Source organism: Vicugna pacos, chromosome 4 (assembly GCF_048564905.1).
Source record: "Vicugna pacos chromosome 4, VicPac4, whole genome shotgun sequence".
NCBI lineage: Eukaryota > Metazoa > Chordata > Mammalia > Artiodactyla > Camelidae > Vicugna > Vicugna pacos.
The window spans coordinates 52,983,853-53,001,882 of record NC_132990.1 but is presented as its reverse complement, the minus strand read 5'-3'; the positions used below and the strand labels follow the sequence as shown (position 1 = coordinate 53,001,882).

The 18,030-nt window shown below is 41.5% G+C and overlaps 1 protein-coding gene and 1 long non-coding RNA gene across 7 annotated transcripts in view; one reads left to right on the top strand and one right to left on the bottom strand.

Annotated features, from left to right (window-relative positions):
* Nucleotides 1-18,030, bottom strand: part of PLPPR1 (phospholipid phosphatase related 1) — a 505,983-nt gene that overhangs the window by 35,626 nt on the left and 452,327 nt on the right. For 5 of the 6 annotated variants that reach the window (XM_072959836.1, XM_072959837.1, XM_072959839.1 and 2 more), the window contains one exon: nucleotides 5,275-5,463. In XM_072959836.1, the coding sequence (XP_072815937.1) occupies nucleotides 5,275-5,463 (189 nt within the window). Of the gene's footprint in view, nucleotides 1-5,274; nucleotides 5,464-5,614; nucleotides 5,748-18,030 lie in introns of those variants that run through there. The other variant, XM_015238952.3, reaches the window with a different exon arrangement.
* The window catches only part of LOC116280326 (uncharacterized), a 91,972-nt gene that overhangs the window by 38,962 nt on the left and 34,980 nt on the right, over nucleotides 1-18,030 (top strand). The gene's annotated exons all lie outside the window — the stretch shown is intronic.

The window sequence follows — 18,030 nt, the reverse complement described above, 5'->3', positions numbered from 1 at the left end:
CTCAAGGAATATTAGAACTTGAAAGATCACTTGGACGTCACTTAGCCCAATCCCATCTTTTATTTACAGATGAGAAACCAAACCCATGGAGGGAATGTGACTCAGAGGTTATCCAGTTACGAGGGGCAAAGCCATCACTGGGCTCCCTGCCTCTCTTGAGAGATCAGACCTGAGACAGGATCACCCTGCAGCGTGAGGAGAATGAGAGGTGCATCTCGGAAGCAGGGGGTGTGCTGAGTTAGGCACTGGGGAATCCATGTTCAAGTGGCCCAACACAGACCGCTCTTGGATAAGCCACACCTCCATAGGAAGGGGCAGAAGACGTGAGCACGGCTCCTTGCTCCCTGGAGAGGTTCCTGAGCATTGGGAGAATTCTGCTTTCTGTCCTGCTGCTGCTCACTTATTTTCAGGGCTTGGGGGAGGATGGCGCACCACCAGCAGGGTTCCAAGGCCACTAGGCTCTCTGCCATTAACCCTTCAGCTGTACTCAGTGCTGGTTCCTAGCACTGCTCCTCATTTGGGAGGGAAATAAAAGTGGAACCAAATGGGTGGGTACCTGTCCAATCACATACAGAACTAGCTGTGCCCTTTAGCAAATCATCATCTTACAACATTCTTAACTCAGTATTTAAAGTCTCAATATTCTCAACTCAGAAATGAAGGGAATGGAACCATACTTTCTCTGTGTTCTTTGAGAGGTCTCTTTTCTGTTTCACTGGAATATGGTGAGGATAAATTAGGCAAGGACTGCGGAGTATAAGTAAGTTAAAAGATGTTCTTGCCACCATCATTTATGGAATACTCCTCAGCATGTATCTTGGAGACCTGCCATCATCATTCTTTGCATTTTTCACCCACAGAGGTAAAGGAATGTGTGTGTGAATCAGGGTTCCATACTTGAAAACTAGGGTAGAACTGTAAGTTTTTTTTTTCCATCGATTCTGTTTTAATCCTTATTTTCTATTTTACAATATTTATCATATTTATTTCATTCTTTACATGTGGTTTGAATTTAGTCTACTTTTATTTTTCTAACTTCATAAGTACAACACTTAATTCAGTAATTTTTTAAAGTAGTTTTTCTTTTTTTGTGTGTATATACAATACAGTCAGCACATTCATATTTATTAACAATATAATGGTTCTTCCTTTAGAACTGTAGGTTCTTAATATTCAGTTCATTGTCCACTGGCCATATCCCCTTGGCTTCCCATCAGAGCATTTGACTTCCATGTCAATTTGTGTCATTTGGGGAAAAGGAATTGGTGGAGGATATATGATCAAAATTTGTAGCCCAGTGAAGATTTTCTGCTGAAAATCTTAGAATAAGAGATCTATCTTCTTTGCCCAGAAAGAAGAGAAAATTCTTCATAAAGTTCTGATTTTTCTATTTTTGTTTTTTGGCTATGTATGTTTTTGTTTACTAGAATTGCTACTTTTAAACCTTATTAAAAATTGGTCATTTCATAATTATGCCAGAGGAACAGGCAATGTTTTAGAACTATATCTTTCAATTTTAAAGTATTGCATTGATGTGGAATTTAGAAAAAAAAATCTGTGAAAGTATAATAGAGAAGAAAAAAATTAACTGTACCATTAGCACTCAGAGATAATAGCTGTAAATTTTTAGTTTATTTCTTACTAGTCTTTTTATGTATAATTATAAATTTGGGATTATACTTATAGCACACACACGTTATCTCTTAGGGTCTATTAAATATTCCGACCCACAGACACCCACATGCCTCATTTGGCACTGGTCCACTTGGGAGGAACCACAGCTTGCCAATGGGGCAGCATTGGTGCATCTCCTCAGCACCTGTCCTTCAGTGGTCCAGCAGAGCAGTACAGCTCAGGGCAAGAAGACCACAGACGGATCAGAGGGTGCAGGAGCCACCCTGGCTTAAAAGACTCATCAGGTCCCACTGGAGTCAATATATGGTGCAGCAACTCTATACACATAGCTTCCAAGTTCCCAAGTTGGACGTGCCAAGTTCCAGAGTCATGGCACGTGGCACCTTCTCAGGTACTTACAGTTCTCTGAGTCCCGATGCAGTTCACCAATCGGGTTAATTCTGCCTAGTAACATAGCTGATACATATCATCTTTTTCTAGAGAAACAGAGCTAGAAAATTAAGGGAAGTTCTGATTTTCCTACAGAAGGGGAAAAGCTTTTACCTGCAGTGTTATATACAACTTTTAGCCTTCTTAAAAATCTTTTCATTAAATCACAAGCTTATTTCATGGCTATTAGAAGTGTTTCAAAAACATGACTGCCCCATAATGGATTTACACAACCCTCTAGTGTTGTATATTTAGCTAGGGCCAAGTTTTCCACTCTTAAAACTATCCTTGAGATGAACATCCCTAAACAGAAATCTTTGTATTTATGTGAAACCCTGGTTATCTCCTTAACATGAATTCAGGGAATGGAATTAATGACTGGGTCTGAAGTTTATAAAACTCATACTACATCTTTGATCAGCTGCTCCTCAGAAAGAAAACGTCAATTTTCATTTTGACTTGAATCATCTGAAAGTATCTATACCTTTAACAACATGGGTCATGCTTTAAAACATCTGTCAATTTTTATATGGGGAAAATGCTGTTAAAAATGACTTTGATAAATGATGAGTTGAGAAATGTTTATATGCATATAGTCAGTTATTGTTTTGTTAATTGTCTATTTTTGTCCTCGGTTTTATTTTGGGAAGCTCATCTTTTTAAGTATTAAGAATATTTGCATTGGAGTCTCATGCTGCACATTTTTTGCAGTCTTTATTTGCTTTTTCTTTTGGTAGAAATGCTTTTCAGGTAGACAAGTCTATCAATCTTTTTCTATCTGCTTGTATCAACATTCCTAATTGAGGGTGCTTTCGTGGGTTTGTAGCCTTTCTAAGTGTTTGAAATTCATATTTTCCTTGCTTCATAACGTGCATTGAATTATTTTTAGGCTCTGGAACAGTTTATATAGTTATGGATTTTCTATCTTTTGAAAGTTTGAAGGAAGTTATGTGTCTCCAGTACTATTTTGTGAGATAAATTTTAGACATGTTTAAAATTTATTCTATTTATTTATTTATCCAGCTTTTCTACATCTTTCCAAGGCATTGTTAGTAAGTTGGCTTTTCATAGAGTATTATCAATTTAGTTGAGAGGTAAGCATATTGGCACAGAATTAAATATCCAATTTAAATAAAACTATAGTGTAGACTTTTAAAGGTTTATATATTTTTGTTTATATATTCTTTTTTTCCTTAGCTTTTTTTTTTTAACTTTTGCCTTTCTTATATTAGACTAACCAGGGGGTTGTACATTTTACTTATCAACTCTACTGTTTTCTGATAGAGTGATTTTTCATAATTTTTATTGATCTGTTTCCCTTGCTTTCCTTAGATTTTTTTTCCAAAACAAAACAAAACAAAACAAAACACTAATTACAAAAAGTATAGGACTGGGACTGGGAAGAAGAGAGAACAATATGTGAGTAAGTCAAAGGATCACTCAGAGATTCATGCCTGAGTACATAAGAAAATATCTTTATGAGACAGGAAGACACCTCGATCTGATTCCAGACTAAGCCCACTGCCTCCAGGAAGAGCCACCATTAAACTATTCCAGAGAGAACCCAATGTGGCCTCCAGATTTTATTTGGGGAGTGAAGTGCGTCAGCTTTTGAGGTTCATGGATAAGCGTCTTTTATGCCTTCTCTTATTCCCTGGGCTGGTGAGAAAGGAAAAGGGAAAGGTAAGAGGGATATGAAGATCAGCCTTCCTCTGGGAGAGGGCACTTCCCCCATCACTCTAAAGAGGAAGCGTCACCAGGGTTCTCAGTGGAATCACCTCCTCTTTAGGGAGAGGAAGTTGGTCTGTGTTCCTGAAGCAGGTGAGGATCAGTTTCCAGCCAGGTTCTTTGTTTCCCTACTTCTAACCACTGAGTAGTACATGCCACTCTGGCTGAGTCATTTGTATGAATCATCTTATTTAAGTCTCATGACAACTCTACGAAATAGGCAGTCACATTATCCTCATTTTTATGGGCGGAACAGTAGTGACTTGCCCAAAGTCACATAGGCAGGATGTAAACCCTGGTAGGTCGGACCACAAAGCTTCTGTCTTTAACCATTCTAACAAATCATGTTTTATCACTGCCAGCCTTAATTCCTACCGCATAGTCTTATCACTTAAGGGGGGGGGGTCTTGTCAAGCATAGAGTTAGTGATCAAAATGAACTAAAAGTACCTTGACTTATTATGTCCATATTATTCCTCCTAAAAATTCTATTCCATTTCTCATCTTAAAGCAAGCAAAACATTTGCATAGAAAAAAATACTCAAACTGAATGTCTGATCAATCAGTACATTTCTCAGCAGGCCAACTGGTATTTTTATTACTGCCCCAAAGAGAGGGGAATGGGATGGGGGCAGGCAGGGGAGAGGGAGAGTTGAGGGGAGGCAGCTTTGGAAGAGAAAGGGGAGAAATGGTAACTGAGATTATATCCCAAGTAATCTGACCTTGTAGTATGTTCAGACACAGAAATGTTTATTTCAAAACCCTCACAAAGTCATTTTTGAAATCAAAATGAAAATATCTAAGTGTTAAATCATTTTATCAGACAATACAGACCTGTGAGCTTTAAGCTTTTGAAACAGTTTCCTGAGAGGACTGTCTGGCCAAGTTTTGGTGTTTTCTTTTGTTGGTTTTTTTTTTTTTTTTTTGATTCATGAGAGAAGAAAGAAATGAGGGTAAAGTTGCAACTTAATTGAATGTGATGTAATGGGAGCAAAGCCACTCAGTGAATCACAGCAAACTTCAGGTCAAGAGATCTCTCTCATCTCCAGCCTCTCTGGAAGCTCAGTCAGAAGGGCAGGAGATACAGGCTCTGATCTGAGTCTGTATCCACGCCAGCCTTTACACTCAAGACCGCTTCAGAATACACACCATCCACAGCATGTTTTTTCAAGAGCACAGTAACTGTTTCTTAACGTGTTAGCCAGTCATGCCTATTGATTTATGATATTAACACATATTTTAAATATATATATATTCATACATATATCTGAATTCAGATACCAAAAAGCAAAAGCCATCTGTAAAAGATACCTATTTTAATAAGATTTTATGCAGAGCTCTACTCATCACTGTGTTTTGGTTGAAACAGGACACACTGATAAGGTTGCTGGTGAGTGCCCAGGGAGAGAGGAAAGAGGAGAAAAGGCAGACAGGACATGTTTCAGATCTGACAGCAAAGAAGGAAATCTATTTCTCTACTTACAATAGCAGTGGGAGTGGCAGCCAGCACACAGTAGAGCACCAGAGGGGTGATGAAGCTTTCTTCCTCAGTCCCTGGGTAAGGCTTCATTAAGTCTCCGTCCTGACAGAAGAATCCTTGGATATGCACCTGAAAAGTGTCAGTGCATTCGAAGTAGTAGGCAAGCAGCACTGTCCCAGCCATGATGACAAGCTGAAAATACAGCATGGCCACACAGAGACATTAGCAGAGCTTCGGAGCGGGGCCCGCCCCTCAGGGCCCACTCCCTCCATCACCCTGGCAGCTCTCCTCCTATCGGTGCTGGCAGGTGGGTGCGTGCCTGGCTCGGGGAGGGTGTGCTTACTTGTCCGCCTTGTAACATCTGTTATGTAAACCTTCCAGCAAGTCATGAACAGCTCCCATCTGAGAGGCAGACCACAACCAGGCTTGTAGAGAGACCCGGCTTCTGCTGCCCTCCTCTCCGAGGATGCACGGGAACCAAGGCCGTTCAGGACACAGGTGGAAAGTCAAAGGGCAGTGGCATAAGAATTGGCAAGACGTAGATGTGATATCTGTTCATGGGAGATTTTATAAAATAGTAGAGACAGACTTACCTTATTATAAAATATTAGAGGCAGGTAGATGATAAATGAATAAACAAACAAGCAGGAAAGTTAAAGCCTAGAAAGTTTAAGGGCAATTGTCAGAACCACACCCTAAATTACTGGCATGTGTGAGAGCATTGTGCAGGTATCCTACATCAGTCATAACTTTTATCCTTTCCCAAAACAGTTTGCCTTTATTCCAAAATGTTTTCTACCAGTAAAAAAAAAAAAGTACTTTGCTGATGATCACATCTTATCATAGACATATATCCATCATAAGGTTTGGATAGAAAAAGGGATACAATTATCCTCTCATTTGATTCAGAAACGTCCCAGATACTCGCTGAGTAGTAGCTGAGGAAATACGGAAGTGCCAACATTACTTTTCTCAGTCACATTTGGGAACACCAAAACGGCAAGATAAGATGGTGATAAACGTAGATTGAAAAGAGGTCTTTGAGGTTATGAAATTACAATGAAGCTGAAAAAGCTTTTGAAGATCTTGCCATCTAAAATCTTTATTTCATAGGTGAGAAAACTCAGGTCCAGCAAGAACTGCCCACCACTGGATTACTGGACACGTAAACATGCGCTTAGAATGACAATAAAGCAGGAAAGCTAAAATGGAGAAAACTATTTTTAAATGTTGATTTGCTTATAAGTATCAAAGTAACTATTTTGGGAAAAAAAAATCAGAACTTGGCCGGACATCTTTGTACATCTTTTATGGCTTAAAATAGTTTCTATTTGGAAGTACATATGGAGCAGGGAGGGGGAACCCTAATCTTTTGAGGATTTTGGAAGTCTAAAGTTCTTCTTCCAGCTTTGGAATGACTAACTCAGGGTCATGTAGCCACAAGTGTTAAATCCGGGACTAGAAACCTGCATTTTCTGATCCCCAGGAGAAAAAACACCTGCGTTATGGCATCAACTAGGCATGCTATACAGAAGTGTGGAGAGTTACGGGGGCAGGCACAGTAGCTCAACTCTAATGCAGGCAGGTATTGTCTGGCATTTTTATCCATGTTCATATCCACTTATTTAGCCACAGCACTGAAGCAGAGCCTCATCCTCTGCCCAATCTCTGAAACCAAGCACAGCCTCTACTTCTGGGATATTATCGCTGCAGTTCCTCCTCACTCTAGTAGAAAGCATCACTTCGTTTAAGGGTCATTTGGATTAAGAATCCTCCCCAAACCTTCCATTTTCTTTAACTCATTGTCTTCTCTCTTTGGTTCAGAAGGTTCGAGTACCTCCAGCTGTACTGTGTCTCTACCTTCTGGTCGCATCCATTACCACCTTTCTTTATCTCCAGGTAGGACCCAAATCACACTTCCCAGTCACTATCCCTCACATACAATTTGTTTCTGGCTCTACAAGGATGACATTCTCTTTGGCATTTTCTCCCCCTCCTCCCTGTCACAAGTGCTGACCGTCCAGTGATCTCTGGACACTCGAGTGTTTCTGTGCGCCTGAACTTGTTTATTGGCACCGCGTGTAAATTACAGGCTCATGCCAGCCGTCTCTGCTGGTTCGAGCACTTTGTTTATTTTCTCTTCAGCAAAAGAGAAGAGACTTGGGTAATGATGGGTGATTCTGCTGGCAGCTAGTTTATAAAGTCAAGGACATGAAGTTTCTGTTTCTTTTTGTGCTTCACTGGTTAGCTGAGTTGACCCAATGGGAAGGAATCTAGCCGGCTGATCTGAGTATTTTGGAGCTGCGAGAACACTAGGATTTCAACAGTATGTGGGCTTTGCCTCTAGGGCTCTCTCTGTCTCTTGCACAGGCCTGATCTGATCTCCAAGTACCTCATCTATGTGGCAGGAAACACATTCTTCTCTCTCAGCATCAACAGCCCTTGGGAGAAATCTGCTTGGAGAACAGGCAGGATAGATGGCTTTTTGGATAAAACAAACAAACAAAAGATGGCATCTAGCCCCCTCTATTGAGGAAGAATATTATATTTTATTTTTGTGCTACCACTTCCACTTAAAAAAAGGGCAAGGTGAAAGTAAAGTAAATGAAAGCAAAAACATGTATGTACACACATACGTATATACATATATATGTAAGAGGACTCAGTACAAAAGCGAGGAAAGAAACTTAAAACCTAAGAATTGCCTTAACATCATATACGTCAAAATCAATAGTAACAACACTAAAAAGCCACGGTCGGTATGCCTACATTTGAAATCTATAGGAAAAAGCTTGGCCAATTTAACCCTGAAAGCAGCGTTCAGAGAGAACTGAATGAATGGATCAGTCAGTCAGTCAAGGGCAGGTGACTCAGGACGGCAGAGGTAGACGGGATCCTGGGCAGCCCCCAGTGCAGAGGTGACCCATCAAAAGCAGTCAGCTTGCCTTGGCTCCTCCCCTGAGCAGTCAGAAACCCCTCTGTCATTTTCAAGCTGTCCTCAAACTCCCTGGAGCGTCCCCAGTAATTCAGTTAGAGGTGCACAGAAGCAAAAATAGAACAGTTCAGGTCCTTACTTCTTGGTTGCTTTTCTATGGAACATTCTCTTGTGACCACATATTAAAAAGAAGCTGAAGCACTCATTGTAGGAACAGAGACAGCACATTGACTCTGCTTCCACGAGCAGAGAGGTCCGCCTCGCAGCGCTGATGACAGTGCACAATTAGCCATCGGCGTCCTCCCTCCTCCTGCCTGTCCTGGGCCACGATTCATCACTGTCTAGGTTTGTCACTGGTGCCAGCTGGCACTCTTGCCATCTCCGCTGCCTTCTCCAGCCCCATTTAGGGAATGCATGGAGGGAGGCCATAATGTTGGTGTCGCATGAGCAGATGGTGAGGCTGTCCTGGTAGAAGGGTTGATGACACCAGTGTGAAAGGAGCAATTATGGCTGTGGGGAGAGAAGAAGGTGTAAGGGGCTCACATACCAGGGATTCTCCTCAGCCGTCGCTTCCCAAGAATGACAACCCCACACGTGAAAGTGCGTTTTCTCCTGATGCCGCAGAGATTCAGAAGGCAGAAGCCAGCAATATCTGGAATCTAGCCTCTCAGCGTTGAGAGCACTGTGTTTCTACCCAGGCCCTCTGCTGACTGGAGAAAAGTGAGTGTCCCTGAGTGATAGCTGGGGAGGTCACAATGCGGAGGGAAGAGGCTGAGATGACAAGCACATTCTCCTTCGGTCAGTAAAGTCTGAAGCGGTTGTGGACCGTTAATTTATCTGACGTGATGCCAGCTGGGAGAGCAGGGGACAGACAGTGGTGCTGATCCTGTGAGTGAATACGAGTGTGTGTGTGTCCAGGGGCGGGGGCAGGCACGTGATGTGGGAATGAGAAGACTGTACCTGGTCTGGAGGGTCAAGGGCATGTTTCGTGCTGACGAGTCCTAGTGGTAGGTGACCAAGCTTCTCAGTTTGCCCACGACCAGGGGGTTTCCTGGGGCATGGGACTTTCAGTGCGAAAACGGAGATAGTCTTATACTAACTGGGATGCTGGGTCACTCTCCCTGAGACAGTGAATGCTTCCCTCCCCAAAGGGCTTTCTTGTTCTGGTCTGGCCAGGAGCTATCAAGGCCAATGCCAATTAATCAGTTAACCAACAACTGTTTGTGAGAACCCCCTCTGTGTTCAGTCCCAGACTGTGTTATGAAGGTGGGAATTCTCAGACACACTCTCTGACCTTAAGCAATTTGTGATCCAATTGGGGAGCGCTCATCAACACAGGAAACAATGATCCATAGGAGGGTGTCCGCCAATCCCAAGTTCGGGTTCTTATGTGGTTGCATGTGTTTAGTGAACTGGCAGGGATGGGTGTTGACAGAGGAGAACAAGGGCAGAGGCTATTGTGTGAAGGAGCAGTGAGGGCAGGGGGATGGGGGGGCATCATGGTGTCTGTGGAGGATATTGGTTTTGACTAAGCCCCAAGGACCTATGTTCAATTTCATGTAGAGAGGGGATACAGGAAACTCAGAGCAGAAGGAATACTGCATCAGAGCTTAGATGATAAGATCTGGCCTGGTTGTGGCACAGAAGCAATGTGTGTTAGGACTCCAGGGGCTGGTACACTTGAAAGATCTGCATGCTTCTGAGCATCGAGAAAGAGCGTGCTAGGCACAAGGGTCGGTAGCTGCACATGGGGCTGGGGTGGAGCCCTCATGTGGCACTGATGGAAGAAGCTGGGGGTGAAACACTTGGGAAAACTGACCTTGGGCCCTTCTGAGACATCACTGGGAAGCCTTAGAAATAAGGGTGACTCTCTGATGGGGGCTAGAAATTCTCCATAAACAACAGAGGCAAGAGTCAAGGAGAAGAGGAAGGAGTTGGAGGAGGAGGAGGAGATAGTGACAGGAAGGGTGATGACCTGCACTAGGTGTATGTCCTGAGAACTGTTTTAAGCACTTTACATAAATTAACTCTTCTGCTGCCCAAGTGCCCTGTGTGGTAGGTTTATTATTATTTCCATTTTACAGTGAGGAGACAGGCACAGAGAGATTACAGGCACTGTCTCAGGTCACACAACTCACAGGGGTGAACCTAGGATGGTCACTGTGATGAGGATGTTATTTCTCCACACAAACTTAGGCAGCCTTGGGAGAATCAGGTTACAAATATGTCAGCATGATATCAAGGCTAAACTATGAGCTACAGACGGGGGTACTTTATTCAAATGTCTCCTAGTATCAGTTTCCTCAGCTATATGAAAATTAATAATGACTATGTATTCTGATTTTGTTACAAAAAAGGTTCTATCAACTTCCACCAAATAAAGTAAGCAAGTATCAGTGAGCAGTTGGAACCGAAGAAGAAAGGAAGTAAGTTGTCTAATAGTCAACACAAGAAGGAAATGCTGCTCAGTTTCCCATTTCACAGTAACGAAAGCTAAAAACCAACTAGTGGTTAAAGTAGAATCTTTCTGATATAGTGACTGGACAGGAGTTCATCCCGGGTCCTCATAAGAGACATGATAAACAGTGACGATGCTGAGTATGACGGTGCTGTTCTTTATACAGGACCTCATATCTACTCTTCATGGAGGCCGATGATGTCACATTAAAGCAAAACGCACATGGGATAGAACGGAGGAGGTGGGCATTATGATTTGGTCTAGGCTGAACTTGAGAGACAGCTCAATGAAAGGGTAAGAGTGTAGGTCAGACTGCCTGGGTTGGAAACCTGCTCTGCTGCTTACTAGGTGTGTGACTTGAAGAAATGGAGGCACAAGAATTTATTAGTAAGTGGGGCTAATAATGCTATAGCACCTGCCTCTTCAGGGCATCATGGGTATTAAATGAGGACTGTGAAGTAAGTATTTAGAGCACTATCTGACTCAAAAACAGTATTTTCTGAGAGAATGGATAGACTATGTATTCTTCAACACTCTTTTTTTCCAACACTCCTTCTTAATTATAGTTTCTCTCAGGTTTTAAAAACTACTGGGTAGCAGTGAATTAGATATTATCTTTGAGTAAGTATTCTGCTAGTGAAATACAGACCTGTGTCTTTTTTTTTTTTAACAGACTTCATTGTTTAATAATACTTAAATGTTATTAGAGTAGAAAGTGGATGGAACTTTGATCAGGCTAATCTCTGTAGGACAAATCTCAAATTTTCCACATTCCAGTTTCTTCTGTGAGAAAAGATTAAGTTACTTTTTAACTTGTAATAAGAATTGAGGATTTATATATAAATATTGATGACAGTACTTTGACACATATTAGGTGCTTAATAGCATCCCTGTTACTTATTAGTTTCCTTTAATGTTGTTGTATCTTAATATGTCCCTTATTTATGGTGGCTTTCCAAACTGCAGGTCTCAATCCATTAGTGAAACAAATGTACACATGTACACAATTTGGGGATTCAACTAGAATTTTTCAGTGAAAAAGAACAGAACAGAATTGAACATATCAGAGAATTTTACACATAGTAAGGACAAGTGTTTTTATGTGAAACTTCTGTTCAGTATGTAACATTTAGGCAGATGGAGTATGTTTATCTTACTATGGATTGAATGCAAAATAGTCCTTCACTAAAACGTGATTTTTTTAGATACCTGTCTCACAGTGTGCAAATTCCTTATACTATAGTGACTAAGACACAAAGTTCACATCTCAAATCCACTGATTACTACTAAATGTTTTGGAACCAATTGCTTACCCTGTCTATGCCTTAGTTTCCTCACCTGTGAAATGGGTAACTCATTCCTCACATGGGAAATTTCTCCTGAAAGCCGTATGAGAACTACATGATTTACTACATCAGAACCATGTAGCTGGTGCTCAATAACTGCTAGCTGTTATTTTATTGAGACTTAAGTAGAATATAATTTTTTTTTCTGAATAAGCAAACACTATCACATGCACTAAAGTACGTAAGAGAGAAAAAAAGTCATCACAGTAGCCAGGACTGAATAATCAGCTAGTGTTTCCATCTACAAAAGAATGCTTTTTGATAAGCATCTTATTTCCACAGATATGAATTTTCAAGGGTCATATCACTATTCTTAGTTTTATTATTTACAAATGATACTAGCTCTCAAGATATGAAGGCATAAAAATACTAAGCAATTAGTCCTCCTTTGTCAATCCTCCTTTAATTATCTATTATATTTTTGTATTTTTCAAAAGACTTAAAAATTATTTTATTGTGGTAAGAACACTTAAAATAAGATCTACCCTCTTAACAAATGTGTGAGAGCACCACATGTTATTAACTACAGGCCTTACTCATCTTGTTTAACTAAAACTTCATGCCTGTTGGTTAGTAACTCTCCATTCCCCCCTCAGACCTGTGTCTCTCTTAATTAACAGGCAGTTAAGCTGTGGTTAAGAATGCCATCCACTTGTGAAAACTGAAAAGCTTCCAACAGACTAGCGCGTGCATGAGAATCCATCCACTCTTCTTTAAGGAGAACCAAAGGGGCACCCCCAGACAAGGATATGCAGATAAACTGAGAAACTGTCAGTTACTCAGCTAGTATTGACTGAGTGCCTACTACACGCAGACATTGGGAGTTATCAGTTGTTAACAAAACTGAATAACAAATAACAAAACAGACATAATTTTTGGACTCACTTTTGGGGCTTTCAGTGGGAGATAGGTATTTTAAAAGCAAGTCCGAAGAAGTGATAATATGACTCTTACTGGCTGACCACATAACCAGCTCTGTAACTTGAAGTGCATCCTCTTACAAGCTGCCCGGGGAGAATGATGAGTTGCCCTCATTTAAAGAAGAGAACACTTAACCAAGCTCACAGAACTAGCGAATGATGGAGCCAGGATTTGAACTCTGGTGCCACTTAACCACTCTTTATCCTTACAACGTGTAATTAGCATAGTGGGATGGATGATATTTGTAAAATGCTTAGCCTAATGCCTACTTAGCACTTAGTACGTACTCCGTCCTTCTTTTCTCTGATTCTTTGATTTCTATATGCTTGTCCTCTTCTGTGCTTTTTCACATGGCTCTGGGGAAAGAGTAGGGGTTGACTGAACACCCCCCCCATCATTCTCTTTTCTTAGCATTTAAAAAATCCTTCTTTCTCCTGCTTCTGGCCATTCTGGCTCCTTTAATTTTTCCCTTTCTGCTGCCTGGCCTGTAAATGGTACTGCTCTCCTAGGGTCTCTCTTTACCCCTCCTTTCATTTTCTTTCCATGCTGTCTCCTCGGGAGGTCTCATCTCTTTCTACAGCTTCCACTCCTACATTGATTCCATTGGCTCTTCCATGACTATCCTTGCCCCTGCACATGCTCTAGACCACCAATCGTGTGCTATACAGACTCCAAATATCACAAATCTGAAATGAAGTTCAGCATTTCTCCTCCCCTCAATCTGCAACTTCTCTTGAGTTCCCAATCCTGGTATATCCAGCCAATGTCTCATCACCCAGGCTAGAAATCTCAGCGTCATCTTGAACACTTCCTCCTCCCTCCGGCTTTCTTGTTCCTCCTCATCCCAGACCTGATGTCGGCTCCCAAGGCTTTCTTACTGTAGTACCCCTCCTATTTATCTCCTTTTTCTTATGCCAACTGCCGTGTTCTAATTCAGGCTCCCTATTCTCTCATCTACACTGTCGAAATCTTGTCCTCCCTGCTCCTGCTGCCTTCGGGATCTCAACCCCTTCACAGCATTACTTATTCTGCTACTAAAAGTTATGCTCCTAAGGCAGGACTATGATAATGTCATTCTATTCCAAAATCGTCAGTGATTTCAGATAAATCAAGCAATTTTCTCTGTATTTCACACACTGGGCTTTGTCCTACCCATGTTTTTGGTAAGGGAGAGAAGCCACCATTTGAGTAGAGACCAACCCGGTGAACCCCATCAGGCATTGCTCCTCAGGCAGCAGAAAATACACAGGTCTACCTCTCAGCCTGGGCTGCCTACATCTTCCTCTTTGGCCACTCCTTAAAGAACAAATGCAGATACCACATCCTGGTCTTTTTTTTTTTTTTTTTGCATCTCCATACTCCAGCATCATGTAGGTTATTTATTGGTGAATAATATGGAGAAATGTTGAGTGTATGACAATATTTTCAGGAAGATTCACAACTACAGTAAGGAAGGGAATATTATTGGGTCTAGGTTAAGCTAAATTGGGTCACAAAATGTTCTCTTTGATCTTCTGCCATTAGGGATATATATATTTTAATGCAAAGACATGGATTAATACATATAAGGAATGTTAAATGTACAGTGGCAAGAAACTGGCAAGCAGAGCTAATATCAGAGAGCAGGAAAAAATTTCAGAATGATTCTGACATTTGACAACATTCCTTGAGGACAGAGGTAAAATCCTGCAGCAAGGTTTGCTGTGCAGCAACGGCATGGCTTAGTACAGTGGAAGGCCTAGAACTCTGGGCTCAGAGGCTCACTGGCCTCACCTTTCCGTGACCCTGCCGTTCACCGGGGCTGCTGTTGCTTCAGACAGGAGACAGGGAAGGTCTTGCACCTCAGTAGATGTTAAGTGTATGAGAGAAATGAGAGTGATGAGATGAAAAGTCAAGAGAAGTCTTTGAAAGCAAGTCCTGGATGACTTTGATGTGCATTTTACTTACTAAAAAGTGAGAAAGAGAGGTGGATGGAAGCAATTCACAAATAAGCCCTGGGGTCTGTAGCTCTGCAGTCCTACTACCTTCTCTGTTAAAACAAACTGAGGTTGATTTGGATGGTAATCTAGGTATGAGACACCATGAGAAACAGAATTAAATGAGACTTGGAGAAACTCTTTGCAGATGGTAAAGCACCATACAATATAAAAAGCACCACATACTATTACACATATTAAACAAATGTGTGTAATAAGTGACTAAATTAAGAAAAACATACCAGGACAATATGAGAGAGAAACAGTCAAAAATAGCCTGAGGAGGTATAAATGTTTATATTCCTGGGATTTGCTTTAATTTATGAACACATTCAGGCCCACAGTCTAATTCTCTTTCATGTCAAAGGACAGTGACTTTAAGCCTATGAGAGATTGAATTAAAAAATCAATCCTCATTCTTCCTTTTCTTCATTTTATTGTAGTGGGCAGAATTCTAAGCTGGTCTTCAAGATTTCTGCCCCCTGGTGCTCATGAATGGTATAATCTTTCTCTTTGGCTGTGGACGAGACATGACTATAATGGGACATCATCATTCCTTTGATTATGTTACATTATAGGGCAAAGGCCCAGCAACTGTGATGATGTAATCAGGGTCCCTAATCTATTAACTTTGACAATAAAAAGGGAGATTATTCTGGGTGGGCCTCACCTAATCAGTTGAGATGTTTAAATAAAATCAAGAGATTTGAAGCAGTAGAGACACTCTCTGCTGGCCTTGAAGCAAACTACCATGTTGTGGAGCAGATCACATGGCCAAGAGTGGTGGGCTGACTCTGGGAGCTGAGGTTCCCCACCCTACAGCTGCAAGTAACTGAATTCTGTCACCCACTAGTAAGCTGCAAGAAGGCCCCCGAGCCTCAGACAACATCACAGTCCCAGCTGACATTGACTTCTACCCCATAAAACACCTAGCAGAGGACCCCGCTAACTCACACACAGACTCCTGACCCGCTGAAACTGTGATAATAACATGTCTGTGTGGTTTTAAGTGGCTGTGTTTGTGGCGCTTTGCTACATAGCACAGAGCACCGAAATACGGGGAGAAGCTCTGTGGTGATCTGTGGACAGGTCAGCCCCGCAGAGGCTACTCCAAGGGGCAGTGGAACTGCTGCTGTTAGGCTGTCGCTGAGTCTCCATTTGTAGCAGAACCTCCACTTGGCTTCCTCTGCTAAGGAAGTTCCCGAGCTTCCCAGCACTAAGGTTCTCCATTATTATTGTCCTCCTATGATCCCCCCAATTGAAAACTGTTGTTTACTTAATGAATTGTATTCATTTACACTGGAATAATTAATTTGATGTCTAACTTTAAATAGTTACTCTTAAGTTCAGTATAAATGCAGAGATTCTGACTAGCATGAGACAAACAGAGTAACCAAACCAACTTGTGATTTTTACCCCAAATCAAACAGACCAGATATTTTGGTTATTTCTTATGGTGTTAATGTAGATACACATATATTTGACTCCTACTCAGGCTTTCTGAAACACAGAAAATGGGAGTTGACATCATTTGAGATGTTCATGCAGACCTTGATTGTCCTTCTCTGATAATTACACACTTAAACCTACACTCATGCTTCTATTGAAAGACAAACACTCTCAGGTTTGACTGTCCCAGTGCCTGACTTCTTTGTAGGAATGAGTACCACTGGGTAAGCTACAGGAATAGCAAGTGGGCTGTCTGAATGCCAGTCTTTAGACTCTGACACCAGAGGCATCACTTTCCTCTTGCGGAGGAAGGGGAGACAGGTGTAGAGGTGAGAGCAGCCTTTCATGTGCTGTCCACTCCAGTCAAGAACACTGAAGAAAATCTTTGGAAACAGGATTGCCCAAGCATCCAGAACGGTTAGCCCTACTCAAAGGACTGAAGACTCATGTAGCAGATTTATGTGAATAAGCAGGTCCAAGGGAGGTTTGAGTGGGAATAGGAGAGGAAAATCTCATTCATCTGTGAGAAGGAGGCCTTCTCAATTTTTAAAGAGCCAGTTGAGGAAACTACACTTACACTATAATTTCAAAAGGAAATGTAATTTTCTTGCTATCTTTAAAATTTCCTTCATTAATAACTGAAAGAGGTTTTCAGTAAAAGAGATATGGGCTTAATCAGCAGGCACAGAGACCACGTGAGCAAAACCTGATATCACAAGTGAGCACATGCGCCCGGGGTGGGAGTCATTATCCCTTTGCTTCCTAACTGAGCGCTGACTTGGCTTTGGGGAGACTGGCTGACTTTCTGCCTAAAGAAAGGCTTTCTCATTTGTCCTAACAAATCATCCCAGGTCTTGGGCCTAGTCTGAAGGAAAAAGAGAACTTTGTTCTTACTTCCTTTGGCCTATCCACATGAGACTAACATCTACATTAAAACCCTAATATATAATACTCCAAGTAAAGGTAACTTAATAATTTCAACAACCTAGTCCACTTAATCTAAGGACAATATGACAGAATGAGAGTTCAGCCCAACAGAAGTAACGTGCCTAGTCATTCCAGGTCCTCCTGTGGTAGGATTGCGGTTTATGGGACTTCACGGTATTTTTGATCCTATGCTTTTCTTTATTTGAGGATGGGGTCATGTAATGTGTTTTCCATCATTAGGAATACTTTGGTATGGGATGCTCAGTGTAGATGTCATAAACAACCCAGAAGTGGACGGACATTAAACATTAAAGCCCCTGAAACTGCCCTGGAAGTTGGCCAGCCCCAATTTCCTGTGTTTCCCTCTACCAAGCTGGGAGGCCCTAAGGGGACGCATCCTTCAAACCTGCAACCCCCACTTAGCACAGGTATCTAATAGGCATTAAAAGACAGCAGTTGTGTGAATAGATGAGGTTCTCTATTTTGTTTCCCTCATAGTAACTCTGCCATCTGTTCAAAGAATATCTGACCTGAAACATTTTGGGATGCCTTGTTAGTATATTGGTTAAAACCAAAGTTTTTAATATAAACCAGCATGTTCTGAACAGTGTTCTCTGGTATGAAAGATGTTAACAGGTGCTTTGGAGGGAGGGAGATCTGTGGTCCAACAAAGTTATTATAGTTTTCCTCTTAAAAATATATATTTTCATGGAATTAGTGTTTCATGGTTTTAAAAGGACACTAGAG